The 18,470-nt window shown below is 41.0% G+C and overlaps 1 protein-coding gene across 5 annotated transcripts in view; it reads left to right on the forward strand.

The window, feature by feature from the left end:
- Positions 1 to 18,470, forward strand: part of LOC306826192 (uncharacterized protein) — a 310,981-nt gene that overhangs the window by 276,701 nt on the left and 15,810 nt on the right. For all 5 annotated transcript variants that reach the window (XM_079347364.1, XM_079347363.1, XM_079347362.1 and 2 more), the window contains one exon: positions 15,445 to 15,482. In XM_079347364.1, coding sequence (XP_079203490.1) covers positions 15,445 to 15,482 — 38 coding nt within the window. The remainder of the gene's footprint in view (positions 1 to 15,444; positions 15,483 to 18,470) is intronic.

Genomic DNA, 18,470 nt, shown 5'->3' on the forward strand with positions numbered 1-18,470 from the left:
GAAGCCTCTGTGGAAAGAGAGGGTCTAATCTGTCTAAAATGTTCTACATTATTAGCTTTAAAACCACTACACACATGCTCAAAGTAACAAAGTCAGTGACACACACCTAGGAGGCCCCCTAAATTAACATAATGTCATGCCTGCCCCTAGGAGAATGCAGTAGACAGCTGACTACTGGAGTTTATGAGAATGCTCAGTTGTCAAGAGGGAAGAATTTACATGAAGGTGCCGCTTCCAGTTTATGTGCTATGCATGACCCCCACATGCCAACTAGTGCACATGGTATGCGCAAACCTGTGATGTGGGTTTGTGTTTGTGTTTGTGTGTGTGTGTGTGTGTGTGTGTGTGTGTGTGTAATAAGGGGAGGTTAAAACTGTCCATATGCCACGTTTTTAACATATTCAACTTTGTACATGGGTGTTTATGAGTGCTGTCTCTGTCTATGTTTGTCTGAATGGGTCTCTGGTTTATATTTGTGCATCCATCGGAGAACTTTCATAGCGCCTTTTCAACTGAATGTGTTCTTGTGACAGAGGGAAGACAAAACGCAGCCAAAGAAAGCCTGATCCCACAAGGACTCAACAATCTGTTTGATGTTGCTTTTCTGACCTTGTGGTGTGTGATCGCATATCCCGTTTAACGTTTAACTACAGCACTGTGGAGAAATATTGAGCCAAAAAAATACTTACCATACTTAACATGATGTCATTTGACAACTAGGTAAGTCATTTAACTGTCATCTTTTAAGGCCACCCCATTCTTATGTGCTGACCTGTGTGAGATTTTAGATATAACGTGTAGCCATTTTAGAATAAAAACATTGAAGGAAATCATGTAAATGTTTAGTTTGGGTATTTTGAGTGAGTGGTCAAGAGTCAAGAGTTATATCACTGCATTCCATGATCCAGCAGTGCTTGGCAATGATTCAGCTGGCTCAGAATCACTTATTACAACATAGTTATGAAACTTAATCTCAGGCCAAAATCTGAAAAGAGATATAAATGTACTGTCAGTGTTTGTTTTTTTAAATACCATCCTAATACAAGTTTAAAAAAAAAAAAAGACGTCCAAAGATTAAACTGCCTGGTGTCACAGGCGATGTGTTTTGTTCCAGGGTCACTCATTTTCCAGGAAGTGTGTGAAATAGCACTGACCCTACAAAACCCCTGGCACTCAAGTATGGCATGTCACAGGCCAGCCCTATAACATGGAAAACACACAGCATATCAACAGGTGGTTACTGTGCTTGAGACATACACCCAGCTCAAGGTTTTATGTTTGTTATTTCTTCTTCAAAGGCAACGTTATATGCCTGCTTTTGAAAAGGCTTTATCACAAATAAATAAAGACTAATCTTTCACAGCACGCAACCAACATAGAATATTGCATGAAGGTCCACTAGCACGAAACATGTAAGACTGTTATTAGTTTATAAGCCATGGGTTAGGTGACAAAATACACAGTGATGACAGCTAGCAGCATGTTACACAATAGCATTTCAAAATAATCAATTATTTGGTAGAAGGCCAATTCCTCTTTTTGCATATGAATTTAACCAATAAAGAACAGAATTGTACACAGACATTGGCAATAGGAGTTGTACAATGGGTTTGACTGTTCAACACATTTATAAAGTCAAATTAGGGCTTTAACAACAACTATCTTGCTTATAGATTAATACATATTTTGGAAATAAAGCATTACAAGCAAAAGGAGAAAGCTTTCTTGAATCCTCACTGATTGGGGCAGACTGTTTTGTTGTGTTTTTAATTATGTCTCCTTGGGTGCGCTGGTGGCGCAGCGGTAGCGCGCGGCCCATGTATTGAGGCTCAGTCCTCGCGCGGGCGGCCCGGGTTCGCGTCCGGCCTGTGACTCATTTCCCGCATGTCTCTCCCCACTCTCTCTCCCTGATTTCCGCCTCTATCCACTTTCCTATAATAAAGGCATAAAGGCCAAAAATAAATCTTAAAAAAAAAAATGTCTCCTTGGACAAAAATTGCGAGCTATTTTTATAATCAATTCATTAATAAATTATCGTGCCAGAGAAAGAAAGCTTTCAGCTTTGCTCTGTTGTAAAGTAGAAACAATTTAAAGACTTCCCTTTGTGCTCTGATAAACTTTGTTTTTTTTGCTTTTGTGACATTTCACAAGCTAAACAATATATTGATTATTTCCCCTACTGACCATCAATGCCATTATTGACCACAATCCCACCAAATGCAAGTGCAGCACAAAAGCTACACCCAACCTTCTAGGATTACACAGAGTATTGTGGGTTTCTAGATTTTAGACATAGAAATAAATGTTCATCTTTTAAAGCATTGTTACAAGAATCACATCAGTGATTGAAATCATGCTAAACCCCATTTTCACATAAAGGGTCTCCTTTTGGGTATCATCCAACATTTAAAGTAAATATTACTGATAAGTTCAATAAGAATTCCCATTTCGTAAGTGATGAGTCATTACTCACACAAGCGCAACCCTCTTAGTCCCCCCTCCACCTCAGTTTTACCCAGTGACTCAACACACTTGGTGTCTCTCACCCTTGCTTCACCCAGCTTTCTCAACCGTGCCTCCCTTCAGACACCAGGCCATTTCCGCTCCCTTCCCCACTCAACAAATATGTTCTTTGGAGCCCTTCCCAGAATACTTTGGCATACACCCATGCCCACTCCCAATCTGCTCCCTCGCTTGACACAGATCCAGAGGACAGCAAGGGGGCAGTGAAGGTGGCGGGGGTACACCCGTATAGTTACCATGCAGTCATGGTGCCACTTACCCTCAAGTTGGAAAAGAAAAAAAGAGGAGAGAAAAGGGGGTGTTTGCCTTATGCCTTTCTTACGGTACAACTTGGCATTAATGTTTGGACATGGTTTATTCTCTGCAGAAAGGCCCTCTCAAAGCGAGGCCCCTACCCAAAAATACCCTTTCTGGTCTCTTTGATGGAAATTGTGACTCTGCCTAACGACCGCTGTGAAGTTATGAACAAGTGATGAGAGGCTGGAGGAGAGAGAGATGAGAGAAAGATGGGAAATGGGTGAGAGAGAAATGGGAGAAAGGGGAAGAGGGTGAGAGAGAGGGATGAGAGACAGATGGGTGGATGGGAGGTGCGCTAGTGGAGGGTGAAACAGGATGGGAGGGGGTAATGGAGTGAAGACGGGACATTATGGGTCAGCATGTGACTCGTCATTAGTTTTTCTCTCATGAAGCCTCTACAGCCTTGGATGTCCTTGATCAACCATTAATTTTAATTCATGGTAAAGTGTTCATTTTAAAATCACACATTTCAGAGTTGTTCTACAAAAAAAGAAAACACTTAAAACAAATGTATTTTTCTATCAGACAATATCCCAAAGCAAACCATTGTTCCGAATATCCCTTCTCAGTACACCTGAAGAATAATTATACAAATATTAGTTATTTTATATTTTACAACACAAGTAATTAGCATTTGCCTTTAAAAATATACTTTACAGGGCCGCCATCGATACTTTCCTTGGCCAACCTCTCCTTTCAAAGCTCCCGAACCAATTTTATCATCCTGTTCCATTTTCATCTAACCTGTGTTTGTCCTCTCATCCTCTGTCATACACACCACTTCAAAACTGCTTGCTAAGGCTCGAGCAATCTCCTGATAATGGTGTTTTTAAGTGGCCTGTTTGCATAGAGGGTGTATGGAAAGAGAGCCTCTGACAGAGCCAGTGACTAAGTGAGGCTTGTTACAGTGACTGAGCTCATATTCAGAGCCCAGTCATCCACTGGGGAACTGGCTGCTACTGTAGTCTGGCTTTGGTCTCCGAGCTATCACCAGCCAACACAGTTTTAGCAGTCTACTGTAATGCGACACTTGGGGGTTTTTTTCAAAGCGTGACGGCTACAGTGTGTTGCATACTTGTACCATGTGTACTGTATGCCATAGTATATGCATTTTTATGTACAGTATAGGTCTGTGTGTCCCTGGATGTAAGCGGAAAATAGCACTTGTGTTTGCGTCTGCACACGTGTGTTAAATGTATGCATGTGTAATAAACATTCTTTCTGTGATTTCACCACAATGAGTGCACTTGACTGCCCCTAAAGAATTACTAGTCCTCTCCCTTCATCTCTGTTTTAGATTGCTTTTCATGGTTTATTTGAAAGATTCACTGAAGTTATTTCCCTTTACTTGGCCATTGATAAAAGCTACATTAAAGCAGAGTGACTTTGATGCAGGGGAGAGGAACCTTTGGCAATGGGCCTTGATGAGACAGCCAGCCGGCCAGTCCGCCAGGTTTTCATTAGATGAATGCTGTGTGGGACTCTAGCCAGATAAGAGGGGCGCCAACACACTGGAGCCAACCAATATAGTTATAGCAAGGTGCTCTCTATTTCACTTCCTCTACGTCACAGTATGTCTTTATGGAAGTCTGTGTCTGTCTCTCTATCTCAATCGCTCCCTTTCTAACTTGAGAGAGAGAGAGAGAGAAGCTAGCCTGAACAGCTTCCATGCCCTTTGCAAATCAACACACCCAGAGCAGTGATTTCCATAAAGATGTCTTGGCCCGGCTTTGCTTATGAATAGGTCGACTGAAATAGGTGGCTTAGTGGTAAATGTCAGAGAGAGATCGGAGAAGCAGAGAGACATTAAATGCGAAAGAAGGAGGGAGGAGAGGGAAAGAAAGAAAAGGTGTGAAGATATGGGATGCTGAAATATTAAAAATTCATAGGTTCATAGCTATATTGCAGCTGTTGACATAGCCACTTGATTTGTAAGACATACTCGCACTGCACCGCTATACCTGAGCATATTTTCATATTTCATATATAAGTCTATAGTACCTTTGTTACAGGAAGCAACGTTAAAAAATAAGTAGTCTCTACATTAAGCGTCTTCATGGACAAAATAAAGTTGTAAATCCAACATAGCCAGAGTTGCAAGAATTTCTGACGTGCATACATACACATTTAGCAAAGGTCATTGGACAGACTGTATGAAAGGCAGCTGTGTTATTCCAAGGTCAGTATTTGCTGGTAGTCACCATTTTGCCGCCAGACAATGTAGGATGCCCTGGATTCCCTGAGAAAATGATAGCTGCTGAGTGATTTGTTGAGGAGTACAGCTGGAGTATGACATTTCCCCTCTGTCTGCTGACAACACACCTTTTAAAACTACATCCTTACGTTGTGCACTCGGCTGCTATTTTGTAGAGAAAGCATGTGGACTGAAAACATACAAACTGTTTAATGCATTTTAATAGCAAGTAGCTACTAAAAGCAAAAAGCAATCCAAGGATCACAAAGCAGGAGAACATGTGTGCCTGATTTTTTATTTCCAAAAAATACCGTCATGATATCAGCCAAATCTACAATTTATATTAATTAGATATTGATTTACAGTAATGAGATAACTCCACAAGGACATGAAATAAAGAAAGAAGTCATGTACAGGTCACCTCTAATTCTGAATGGGCATTAGGCTCTCATCAAACATTTCCTCTTTACCTTCACTTATTTTGGATCATGCATTCCTCGGTCCTTTACTTGTCAACAACATGACTGGAAGAAGTCAATGGCCTTTACACATGAGGATCTATTCCCCTGTTTGCCTTGAACTTGGGCAGTGTTTGCAAGGTGTCAAACAAAATATATCATCTTCCTGACTTGTGTGATCCAGTTATCAATGTGCTCTCTGCAAATATTAATATTACAATTTGAAAAGATTTGGCACTCTCCACAGATGTCCCTGCCAATTTGAACCAAGTCTGTTCTTATACTTAATGACTCCTCGCCCTGGTGCTTGGAACAGCATTGGCTGAAGAAAAAGTTGACTTTGGGATTAGAGTGGAAGAAGACAGCGAGGTTAAGTGAGACATCAGTACAAAGCAGATAATAGAGGTTCTTGCCGGTTACAAAAGACTCTTAAAACAAAAAGTTGCACAACAAAGTTTTACTCATCTGGGAAGAGAACTTTACTGGGCATGTAGTGCTGTGTGCTTATCACTGAACATTTTATTGACATGAGAGGGAAATGCTGTCGCGTAAGTTCAACCAACAACAGTGCTGTATAAGACTTACATCAGTGCTCATATGTCAAGAGTTTAAAGGTTAGGGAGAAATGAAAGCCGACTTTAAATATGTGGTACATTAATGTATAGCATAATAGCATAACCTATTATAGTTTAACATTAATTACCTGGTTGAGTCTGTTTCATACTAAATTGTTGTTGAAAAAGCTTTTGTTACACAAAGATGTTTTTACAATTCTGTAGATTTTATCTCGACTGAAACATATGAGCAATGTTTCATCTAAAAACATTTGCATTAAGAGAAAGTGACACGAGGTAGCAGCAAATATGTAATCCTACATGAGCTTTTTAGGATCATTTTGTTTATTAACGTGTATCAGATATCGTCATATATTGTTATTTGATTGTCTTACGACAGCGATTCTCTCTGATTCGTTGATCCTGATGTTATCATGGTCAGTGTATTGTGCATTATACAATAAGCTACCCTATTATTCTCGTCCCTAGTTGTATCCACATCTTTTACATTTGTTCTTATAGATTCTTTATAGTTTACTGATGTGAAAATCTGTGTGACTCAGGATCTATATTGCACTGAATCTAGAGGGGGGCTTTTAGTCTGTAACTGTATTTCTTCATGGCATGAAAAATGCTCTCACTGATTGTTTTAACTTCTAACAGCCTGTGTGTATATTGAGTGTGTTTGTGTGTGTGCAGGCGGGCAATGTAAGTTTGTGTGTGTGCGCGCGTGTGTGTGTGTGTGTGTGTGTGTGTGTGTGTGTGTGTGTGTGTGTGTGTGTGTGTGTGTGTGTGTGTGTGAGTTCAAGCGATGTTACAGATAGCTGTTATCTATCGGGCCGTTAAGCTGATTAGTGTGAACTGTGGCCAGGTTCATTTGCATACGTTCCTTATCTCATTAGATTGGTATCAGCCTCTGTCACCATGCAAGGCCTCGACCGGGATGTCTTCTTACCTCGCTCTGTAAACACAAACTAGGCAAACTCACACACACACAAAACACTCAAACATTCACCCTTGATACCCCCGGCTAACAACAACACTAATATGTAACAACAGCCAAGAAGTGCAGGCTTCACAGCCTCTGTTTCTCTCAAGAACTACTACACCGCTATCACAGCAACACTGCACATCTTCTCCTCGGGCTGAGCCTGCCCCCAGTCTTATCAAGGTCATTAACTTCATCTCTCAGTCCCATCACTACAATGTCATTTTTACTGATCATATTTTCACAGTTTTTTTCTTTTTAATTGTTTTCTGCATCTCTCTGATCAATTGACACTTTCTAATGTTGTGGTCATTAGATGTTTAAATTCCAACGACATTGCCATCAATTAAAGGGATACTTCACCCATTTACATGAAGCTGTGTATCATTAGAAACATGGTAGTAGTGTTGAATGGTCGTGAATCCAACCCTCATTTTGCCCTGAGACGAGAAAAATGTGTTTTTCTTTGCCTGGAAGTTTTCTTCATGTGATGTAATATGACGCTTTTTGCATCACATGAAGAAAACTTTCAAGCAAATGGGTGAAGTATCCCTTTAAGGTTTTCCACCGGCTTGGACATTTTAAGGAAACACTGACTGAAAAGAGAGCTTGCTTCTCATATGTATGAAGTGGATTTTTGAATTTCAATTTGGCTCACTTGAGGATCCAGAACAATACAATAAAGTACAACCTTTTTTTTTTTTTTTTTACAGAACTGATGACTTCACCATGTGCTCTCACATTTAGTAATTTTGCTCTAACCTTTGCTTTTGAGATTGAAACACAATAAAATGATCATCTTGATGTTAAAAGATGTTTTTACTGACATGAACCCTTGAAGAATAACCATACTGACTATTTAAAACAAATACGTCTTCATTTGTTTGACTGTAATTGGCCTTCATTTGATATGAGTAATAAATAACAGGCAAAATGCTTTATTTCAAATCCATGGTTTACAATTTTAATACTCAGCTAGTGTTACATTGGCAGCCTTGATACTTTGAATGATTTGAGGAGAGTTTAAGAGCAGCTTTCACTAGCTGCCACTTGTCTGATGTCAAAAGGCCACTTCAGTGTTTAAAGATGCATCTCACACTGCCACTAGAAAACATTTTATTTACTATCATGGCTCCCACACCAAGGACAGCATTAACACTTTGTTTTATGAGTTCTATTAATGCCGCCACGCCACGCGGACCAACCACTACATTGTTCTCATTTATCTATCAAGTGCCTTGAGTGAGTGGACCTTTACCAAGAGCTGGTTTCAGAACTGCTAAGTCATCTCCTGTACATATTTCCAATTTCAGGCCAGACCATGGATACTGATGGAGACATATTTCATACCACTGCACAGCTGGCTGACACAGAGAGGTCATGTTAATTTTAACCCGGAGCAAAAAGTGCAGGTTACATTGTGCTGAGGTCAGCATGTACAGTATCTGTGGTATAGCTTCATTCATGAACAAGGCAACATTAGTGCAGCCTGAAAGTTAGATAAAACAGTTTTAAGTGCAATGACACCTTAGGTGTTTTTGTGTTCTCTGTATTAACAACTCACACAAAAGAGAGGAAATTACCTTATCATTTTTTTCAGTTAAATGATACACAGCTTTGGAGCATTCACGGTGTACGAAAGGGTTTAGGCATGGGTACCTTGAGAATGGGAAGAAAAGCATAAGAGATAAGAGTATTAGTGGGGAGCAGAATAGTTAATTGGCTTAGAAAAATAGTCACAATATCCTCAGTATTCCCATACTCTCTTCCCAAGTGTTGCTAATCAGTTTTATGCTTTTGTTTGTACCTGCATTTGTGTGACTAATAAAGTGAGTATGAATCTCAACATTACATGGAATAAGATGTAAATTCTGTATTTATTTTTTAATATACTTTTAAAATACATTTTATATAAAGAAAAAAACAATATGTTTATATGATTGTTTTATTTACAAGGTTTCATTATAATGAACTTGATCCTGGCCCTGTGATTGGTTAAAGCACTCTAAAATCAATTCCCTTTTATCCCGTTGGAGCTGGTGGTCAGTGTTGAGTTGGATGTTACTGAAGGGGCTGTCATCAAAAATAATATGGTGTTTTAGTGGTGCTGTCAAAGAGGTTGAAAGTGTAACATATATAAAGCATGTCCTTTAGTCTTGTGATATATTGATGTTGTTTTACAGCATAGGTAGACAGTGGGTGTAAAGAAAGTTAGTTCAACATCGACAATATTCTGGATATTTTGGATTAATTCATTTCTTTATTTCTATTCAATTAAATGGAGTTGTGGCCTCAGTGTATGACAAACATGCAACGTGTTATCGAGAAGATAAGTGTCATGGGATACATCATATCACATTTATCATAAGACGGGTCTGTTTAGTGAGTTACCAATGATAGCATAAACCCGACCCTTTGCAGTGTTAACTTCTAACTTTTTCAACTTTATTTCCTTCATTTAACAAAGTTCCTCAAAGTCACTACAAAAAGGTGGATCAGTCTGTCAGTCAGGTGTGTCAGCATTTTCTGATGTGATGGTGGTTTATCATTGACCTCTGACACATTTTAAAAAAAAAAAGTTTTGAGATTTTGACAAAAGAGTCTCATAGTTTACCTCTTTGTGTTATTTTTTTTTTTTGTTCTGTTACATGTACCTCTTCAGCGATGAAAGGAGCACTTGTACATGCCTGCGGGTTAACTATTGGTAAGAGTTAGTGTGGAAAAAAGAGCTGCAGAGACAGCCCCTTACATCTCTGTTACCTTCAAGTGGCTAATGCTTTATTTATAACACTGCACCCCCCAGGTGTACACCTCAGGTCCCTGCACAGCCCCTTCTCCTCCCCACAGGTATACTCTGCGCTTCTGCCTCGTACTGCGCTACCTAGCGCACCTTCACATGCCTTTCCTTTCAACATCCCACTCCTGCGGCTGCATAAGAAGAGGAAGTTGTGGAGAGAGATACAAAGACTCGGTGTGACGCACATACAATCTGCAGACTGAAGCGGTTTCACAGCCATGGTCTCCGATGTCTTACTGCAGTTCTCTCGGGTGTTGGAGAGAAAGAGCTGAACCCCCTATCCTCCAGCCCTGCTCACTCCCACCGAGCTGAAGAAACGCCACAGAGGAGAAACAGAGAGCGAGATGGAGAAAAGAAATGTGGAGGAACACTAAAGGAATGGAGAAGCAGAATCGAAGGGGAGGTGAATTGAGAAGACAAAGAAGTAGGAAGGGGGGCGAGAGGAGAAAGGAGAGATTGAAGAAAGCGTGATAAAGAGGGAAAGAAATAGTGTCTCGCTTTTTTTAAACTTGGAGATGCTCAATCCCTTCTTCTCACTCCAACCTGCATTTCTGGGTCACTAGAGACATTTAAACTGCACTTATAATTAACAGCTATTTTTAAACAGGGAGGGAGAAGTGGAGCGGTGGCGAGGTACAAAAGCATTAAAATTGCCCCAGATTCGCTATTGAATAGGACACATCAAGGCAATATGCTGGCAGATCAAAGTGAGCGAGGAGAAAGGAGACAGGGCCGATCAGTGGGGATAAATTGTTCCCTTTATAATGGCATAAGAATAGACCTCTTTGCAGCTGAAACAATTTAATAACTGCATTCATTACCTCTGTCCAGCCTGTCTCTCTGTCTGTCTGCTGCACAATGTGTAACTGCTTTTGCCATGCTCTACCTCTCTTTGTCTCTCTTTCCCTCTTTCTCTTTGTCTCCCAAACTTATTACCTCAGTCTTTTTCCTTTTTGTATCTTTCAGTCCTCTTTTTGTCTGCTTTAGCTCTCACCCTCCACCGAGTCTGGCATCCTCCACCTTTTCTTCAGCCCACTTGTCCCCACTGTCTCGCCTCTACTACTGCATGCTCCAGCGGTAGCTACAGCAGCAGAGGTTCCTCTGAGCCGATGCGCTGCAGGCCCCACAATGAAGATGTGCAATGTCTGACACTCTTGGAATGAGAGCCCTAATAGAAGGGGAAGCGGTTATCACAGAGCTCCCCCAGGACCAGCCTCTGTGTGCCTGACGCTAATTATGGCGCATGCAAATGAATATGCAGCATTAAAGTCAGAAGAAGACTGCCTGACTCTCTGTGTGGAGGGGTTGTGTGTCAGTGTGTGCATGAAGCTGTGTGTGTTTGTGTGCGTGCGTGCGTGTGTGTGTGTGCGCTCGTGTGTGTGCGCACGCAGGAAATTATGCTTGGAGTGTGAGCTTGTTTGGATTCCTGAAGGTGTGTGTGTGCATGCATGTCTGTGCACAGCGGGAATAAACCACAGGGCCAATCCCCTTTTACCTTTTCATTTCTGCAGTGGTTCAGATACTTACACTGATTCATTCTTTATTTTTTATTCATTAGAAGAGACCCAAAGACTATGCATCAAGGATTAGCATGAAGAAGCATGCAATAATACAACATCTCTCACTCTCTCTCTCTCTCTCTCGTTCACAAATGTGAGGTTGAGCAGAGGATCTCACAGGAGGATTCCTATAAAATGTCTCTCTCACATCCACAAGCAACCTCTCCAAGAGGGCGTCTTTATTAAAACCATTTTGTCTTCTCTTTGTGTCCTTTGTATGTGTGTGTGTGTGTGTGCATGAACGTGTTTGTTGCCCATGTGCTTTTTCATCTGGGTGTGTGCACATGTAGTTGTAAAGATTTGCATATCAGCATTTGTTTGTGGCAATTTAATGCATGTACACATTGCGTTTGTATGAGTTTATTTGTGAGGACTTTGTACACATCTAATTGCATTTTTCTATTTCACTGTGAGTTTGCACCTTTTATATGACAACCCCTATCTGTTTTGCCAGTGTGTATGTGTGTGTGTGTAGTCTATATGTTGGCCATCTTATCTCCCCATTAGCCTCTTGTGCCCTGACCAGTATTCCCTCTCTCCCCTTCCTGCTTTCTCTAATGGGTAATTTAGCCATGCTCGCCTGACATCTAGCCTATTCCTTGTTTAGTTGCCATGGCTACGCAGGCCTATGGATTGCTCCCTTGCTCCCTGGCCTTGCTCTGAATGCTATAGATGTCTCAACTATTAGAGGGCAGAGCTGCTAAACACACTCACACACACACAGTGTAGACTATACAGATAAACAATTAAGCCTTCTGGATGAATGTAGATTAGTTTCTCTGCAGAATGGAACTGTATCTGAAATAAGCACCAAAATGGGTGATGATAAAAAATGAAAAATGAAATGGTCTTTGAAAACAGGTTAACATCATAACAAATAGTTCAATCAGTTTTGTAAGGTCATTATTGTAGATGCAATGCCATGTGTTAGAAATGCTTTCTCCAAAAGTACCACAACAGTAAGGAAAGGGAGGAATGAGGGTTGCAGGCAGAGGGAAAAAAGCAATACTGGATTTGGTCTCTCCTGCTCATGTATTTTGCAGAATTTACAAGTTGGAGGTGGAGGGTTGCAGTGAGGGGCTTCAGGGTCAGAACAAACAAGGAGCTTTGAGTTTCATGCTTTTGCAGAAGATCTTGTTGTCTTTGAAGTTTTCACTATCGAGAGCAAAGGAGAGAGGGAGAGGCAAACGGTGCAGAGAGAGTTAGGCTAGCAAGAGCAGCGAGGGAAGGAGAACGACTTACAGAAGTGTGAAGCCCTTGAGTTGAAACTGTGCCTGCCTGGGCCTACAGAGAGCAGATGACAGTAGCTTTGGTTTCTTTTGCAGAGCTCACAGTACTTTTGCCTTACATAACCCCTCCCATTGTGCTTTTTCAATTATTTGGGGAGAAATCTTAAGTATGCACTTTAAAAGTTAATGCTTTCATGTGTTTCAGAGTAGGGGGAAGAGAGGGGGCGCGCTACAGATCACTCATGAAGGAGACGGCAGTGACAACTTTCCAGAATATCGACATTTAAAATATTCTGTAAGGTATATCAGCAGAGTTTAACAGTGTGCATCAGTGTTTTAGGAAAGAGAGGGAAAAGATAGACACTGAGAAAGACATAATATTGTAAGAGCAGAAGGGAGCAGTGCAAAATCAGTCGTTCTAATTCTTCACCCCTCCCCCCTTCCTATCTTCCCCTTAAGGTGCCCCTTACCCCCATTCTCCCCTCCTCTTGCTGCTCTGTGAGGTTAAAGCGCACCTTCCCACTAAAGGGCTCTGGGGTCACGCATCTGCATGTGAAATGTGAACCCGCTGAAATTCCTGGGCAGCCCTAAGCCATGCAGTTCTTTTGTTCACTAGGGTGCCAGTGTCAAGCCTAACAAGCCCGGCAAGGGTCTCCGACAGAGGAGAAGGACAGACAGAGAGAGGCGTTGGTGTGTTATTGGTGCCCTCTGCAAGCATCTCTTTACAAAAAAATGCCAAAGCAAGACATTTGAAAAGCTAAGTTGTTCACAATCGTGACACAAGTATCCTTTTTAAAAACCAACCCACCAGATTATCTTATTACGACGAGCAGGCTGTAACACCAAATCACATTTTATTTGGCTACAATAAAAAAGTAATGTATTGAGGTTTATAGGTCCTATATGTTCGATAATGTCATGGGAACCGTAAAAAAAACAAAAAAAACATGTCAGGTTTCCTTGACAACCATACAGACGTTAGTGACTGCATGACCAGTTCAGCACCAGTTTTTTGTTGACAACTTTGCATGAAAATAAAAAATAAAATTTCAATATGAAGTGTGTTGTTTACAGTTACGACCCTCTTGATTTTTGATTTCGCATTTTTCATTCTTTTTATCTAAGATGGCTTTCAGGCAGACAAAGCAAGCTCTTTTAAATCAGGCAGCACATTGAGGTGCTATGGCAGGGCTGGGGTCCTTTCTGTCTTTGAATTAAGTTCTGAGGCACAAAGGGCATCTATTCAGCAGCCAGTGATGGACTTCACACTGGCCTTTATGTCCTCACTGGCAACCAGAGAGGGAGAGAGAGAAAGAATAAAGCCTGTGAGGAAAAAGGGACACAGAAAACACAGACATAGCTCAGGCAGTAGTTGTATGGATTGAAAAACATGTTAGAGAGTCTGAAATAAGTTGATCAATGTGACCACAGTACTAGCTGGGCATGTTCTGGTTTGTATTAAACTTTACAGTATTCCATGTTAACAGCTGAATGATAAATGACATTTATTGCAGATGAGGGCTTTTCAATTAAGTATATCATTGACATCTGTAAAAGAAATGTCTTCAGTTTCTGACTGTTGTGTTTTTTATGTAACCTTTGTTTAACCAGTCGAAAACTAATGGATATTAAAAATCAAAATTTCAAGAGTGCATTGGCCAACGAAGGCAGCGGCGCAGTTATCAAAATGTCCAATATACAGCAAGCAGGTATACATATGCAGTACATGAACACATAGGAGAAATTATTCATTTTTTTCTTTATCACAGAACCCTGTTGATGTTAGCACCTTGTCTTGAAGGTTTTTTCAGTCTAGATTAGATTTGTTGTAGTTTGTTGGAGGTCAACATGATCCAATCAGCTATCATGTTTCTATAATGTGTCCCAAGAGTGTTTGCACCAACACAACCGAGACTGTCATTCCCATAAAAATGATTTCTTTCTGAGGAAAAAGAAAGTTCAGGTCAGGAGAATGATAAAAGTGTCCGCTTTAACAATAAAAACTGAACACAGCGTTTACACCTGTTGAGTCCATCATGTATCTGACTGATTTTAACTGATTTATACCCCCAGGTAATCTGTACCTCAGGAACAGATTGCTATTCACTTGATTTTGAACATTGTTTATCATCATCACCTATAGAGAATTTCCAGTCGTCCAGTGTTCTATGAATGAAGAAACACAATGACAAAAACGTCATTCAAACTGTATTTAAACTGCAAAAAGGTCAAACACACAACATCATACAAACCCACAAAGTCTTATACCTTTGCATATTCTAACACTTTGTCATTTGGGCCTAATACTCTCATCCTACATCCTCTGTCTCAGCGTGAGTGATTCATTTAGAGCTACTACATTAGGGCTGTCCATCCATCCGGTCTGCTTTTCTAAACACATCCATCCCAGTCCTATTTAAAACACTGGGGGATCTCCTCCACTCCACCTCAACCCCCCCAAAAGTCTTTTATGATGTCCATAAAATGGAAGAGTGCAGCTTTACTTGAACTAATAATATCTGAGCTTACAGGGCCGTGATTGATGATCTTTAAAGCCAGCCCGATCGGTCTCATCTTTCTTCAGATTTTTATCACTGACTTGTTTGCAGTCATGTGCAATCACAAGCACTGGGAGAGGTAACAAGTGCTTGATGTATGATGCTTGAGCCACTTTTGTCAGCTGCGCATTTCCCTTCTGTCCCTCTTCTTTTTTTTCTCTTCTATTTTAACCCAAAGCATCTATTTGTTGCCTCTTGAATTGTTTGCAGACTGTCGTCTAACTGTGCTCTCCCTCCCTCTCTCTCTCTCTCTCTCTCTCTCTTTCTTTTTTCTTTTTTTTTTTTAGATGGTGGGAATGTCTTCTCCTGGGGGATGGGGCAAGAGGTGAGCCAAACATTTTTCCACTTTTTGCCCTGCCAGGAGAGGCAGACTAAGAACAACAGTAGACCGGACTCCAGGCTTTTTCATATCACACAAGTGTTCTCGCTTGCTCGAACTCTCTCTGTCTGTCCATTTCTCTCTCCCTTAAACACACAAAAAAAACATGCACACACATTCCCATATTTCAAACATTTTGAAAAGATTTTTTTTTTCTTCCCGAGTGGAGATTAAAAGGTTTTGGTGGGATCTGTGTCCAGCCCTCCCTTAGAGCACTTAACAGCCTTTATGGTGTGCCAAGAATGCACATCTTTTTAAATTCTATAAATCACCTTTATGGGATCTGCTGTTTGTCTGTCTCGACTCCTCTGCTTCACATGGACAGAGTAGGAAATCCCCTATGTGGTATCTGCTGTAGTTTATGTATGTGCAGAGCCAGAATGTGAGGCTGTGCGTGTGTGTTTGTTGGCTCTGTCCTGTCTCTCCTTCTCTGTTAGATAAAGAATCCCACCTGTCACCGAGGATTGTTCTGGCCTTTCATTTAAGACGTTCTTTAAAGAGCGGCATCATTACACAGCCTTCAGACAGAGCCCGGAGAGTGTAAAATCTCAGCCCACCTCAATCCCTCTGTTCCTCTTTCTCTTTGATTCTCTCTCCTCCTGGATTTGTGGTTATCAGTTAGGTGGTTTGAAACCATGGCCAAAATGTGATCACTTTTACAACGTGACATTGACGATGACGCTTTGCCAGGACAGTGAAACAAACATGTAAGTGAAGGTTAGAGAGACAGGGGGTGCAATGAAAATGTTAGACATCAGTTGTTATGAGCTTTGACGCGGCCTTGGCTTCCACACTGCACTTTTACATCACAGGGTGGCTTCTAGTCTAACTAGACTCATTGGATTTTCATAGGCGTTCTTTATAACTCCATGTTAGTCTCCACAAGGGCACTGTCTCTTTTTCCCCTCTCCCCTCATCATGTTCTCTCTTTCCCTTCTTCTTCCATCGCTCCTATCTTCCTGCCCTCTCTCTCTCTCCTCTGTCTTGGAGCCGTTCTGATGATTGATTGTTTCTCTGTGCAGTCTGACAGGATGTAGCACACTCTTGGCCCCAGGGGCCCCGAGCAGGCTGCACCACCTGATTAAGACTCCCCCTGTAATCAGGCGCACAGTGCCACACTGAAACTACTCCCGTCAACACGTAAAAAAAAAAATAAGAAAGGTTCCACGTCCTGAAAGATAACACTTTGTTTGTTGCAGGAGAAGAAGTGAGATGAGGGGCCATCTCGAACTTTTTTTTTTTTTTAACCGAGCTGATACCTTTTTCTCTCCAGGGCTCAACGTCTTGTATGTATTAGCCGCAGCTGAAAAAGTAGAAAAGCAAAAGGTCTTAAACCTAATAAAGTTTTCCGCTGCCTTACTAAGGTAAACCCAGGCAGTTCTAACCTTATTACGGCAGGTAATAGTATTACAGATAGAAATCTCATTGTTTTCTCCTATCGAGACTAAAAGACGGACGGCCTGCGCTGTATCACATGATTGAGGTGAGAAGGTATTTGAATGATGTCAGAGAGTGTGTGCCACAGCCTGAATCAATATGCTAACAACATAACAGGGCTAGCAAACAAGTGAAAAAGCAACCAAGTGAACTAAAAGAAGTGTATCAGAATACAAATGTGTTTCCAGCATACCTTATAACAAAGAGAAGTTAGTGCTGTAATATCACATTATTTCTTATTGAATTAACTGCTAAGCTAGCGATGCCAATATCGACAAACACATCTGTAGTCTAGATTCGTGTCTCGATTCCTAAGTCAGTTTGTGTGATAACAGGGTCAACCGTCTGCTAAAGTTCAGTCAGGGAGTTCAACTGGTCAGAGAGCTCAATCGAAATAATGACGTCAGTTAAAATAACATATTATTGTGTTCTTGTGCAAGATCCTAACAGTCTTCAAAGCGGGGGCAGACAAAACTGTCTCTGGTACAGAGCAGCTGATGGCTGGAGATGAGCTACAAATTACATTATTCCTGTAGTTCAAATAAGATACTTACAAACAAAACATTCAGGGAGAGGCAATCTGGCAAACAGGGAAAACATTGAATAAAAGAGAAGAGTGTGGATGGGACTAAAAGTGAGGTCTGCTGTTATTTATCTTTTCGCAGTGAGGATAACATGAGCCTGAACTACAAAACTACAAATAATAGATAAATAATGACAATGATGAAACAAAAGTAAGCATGCATATCTGACATGCAACATTTTTCACACACTCTCAGATCATCAGAATACATTTTTAAAATCAACACTTTGCTGCTCTGTCTGCATTATTTGTGTTTTTCTACTGTATGGCTTGAGATAGACATAGCTGTCTGGTCTGTCGATTGCAATCCTGTCTGTACTGTAATAATGAGGGCAACTCATTGGGCATGGTACATTTTAAGTGAGCTGGGCCTGTTGGTGGTGGAAACCCCGGGCCTGGTTCCAGCACAGTTCAGGCCTCATCGAACCTTGGGCTGGCTCCAAATGGATGCTAATATGGTCTGAGCAGCTGCAGTAGAGTAAAGTGAAAGCTATTGATAACATTGATGTCAAGGTCCCTCATCAGTGTGACAGAATATGACAAGGAAGAAAAACACGTTTGTCTTTGTGCTAATGTATATAGCAGAGTCTGCTCATGCTCTCAAATGTGTGTGCACATTTAGTGTTAGCATCTGTGCCTGTGGGTGTGTTTGGTATTTCTTCATGCTCACATTTATATCTGTCCACATTTCTGCTTTCCCTTCCTGCTGATGCCATCAGTACACCCAATGTGACTGATGACAGTCGTTGCCACAGTCTGATGCTTCGCTGCTTAATGTCCTTTTTGTTTATTAATTAACTGCAGGACATATATGCTGAGAGACACCTATTGATTCTACTGCTGCATTAATTGATTTTTTTTGCTTCACTAATCATATTGTTGCTGAAAGATCATTACTAGGCTTCTGTGATCTC

The sequence above is a fragment of the Symphodus melops genome (genome assembly GCF_947650265.1).
Source record: "Symphodus melops genome assembly, chromosome: 1".
Lineage (NCBI taxonomy): Eukaryota > Metazoa > Chordata > Actinopteri > Labriformes > Labridae > Symphodus > Symphodus melops.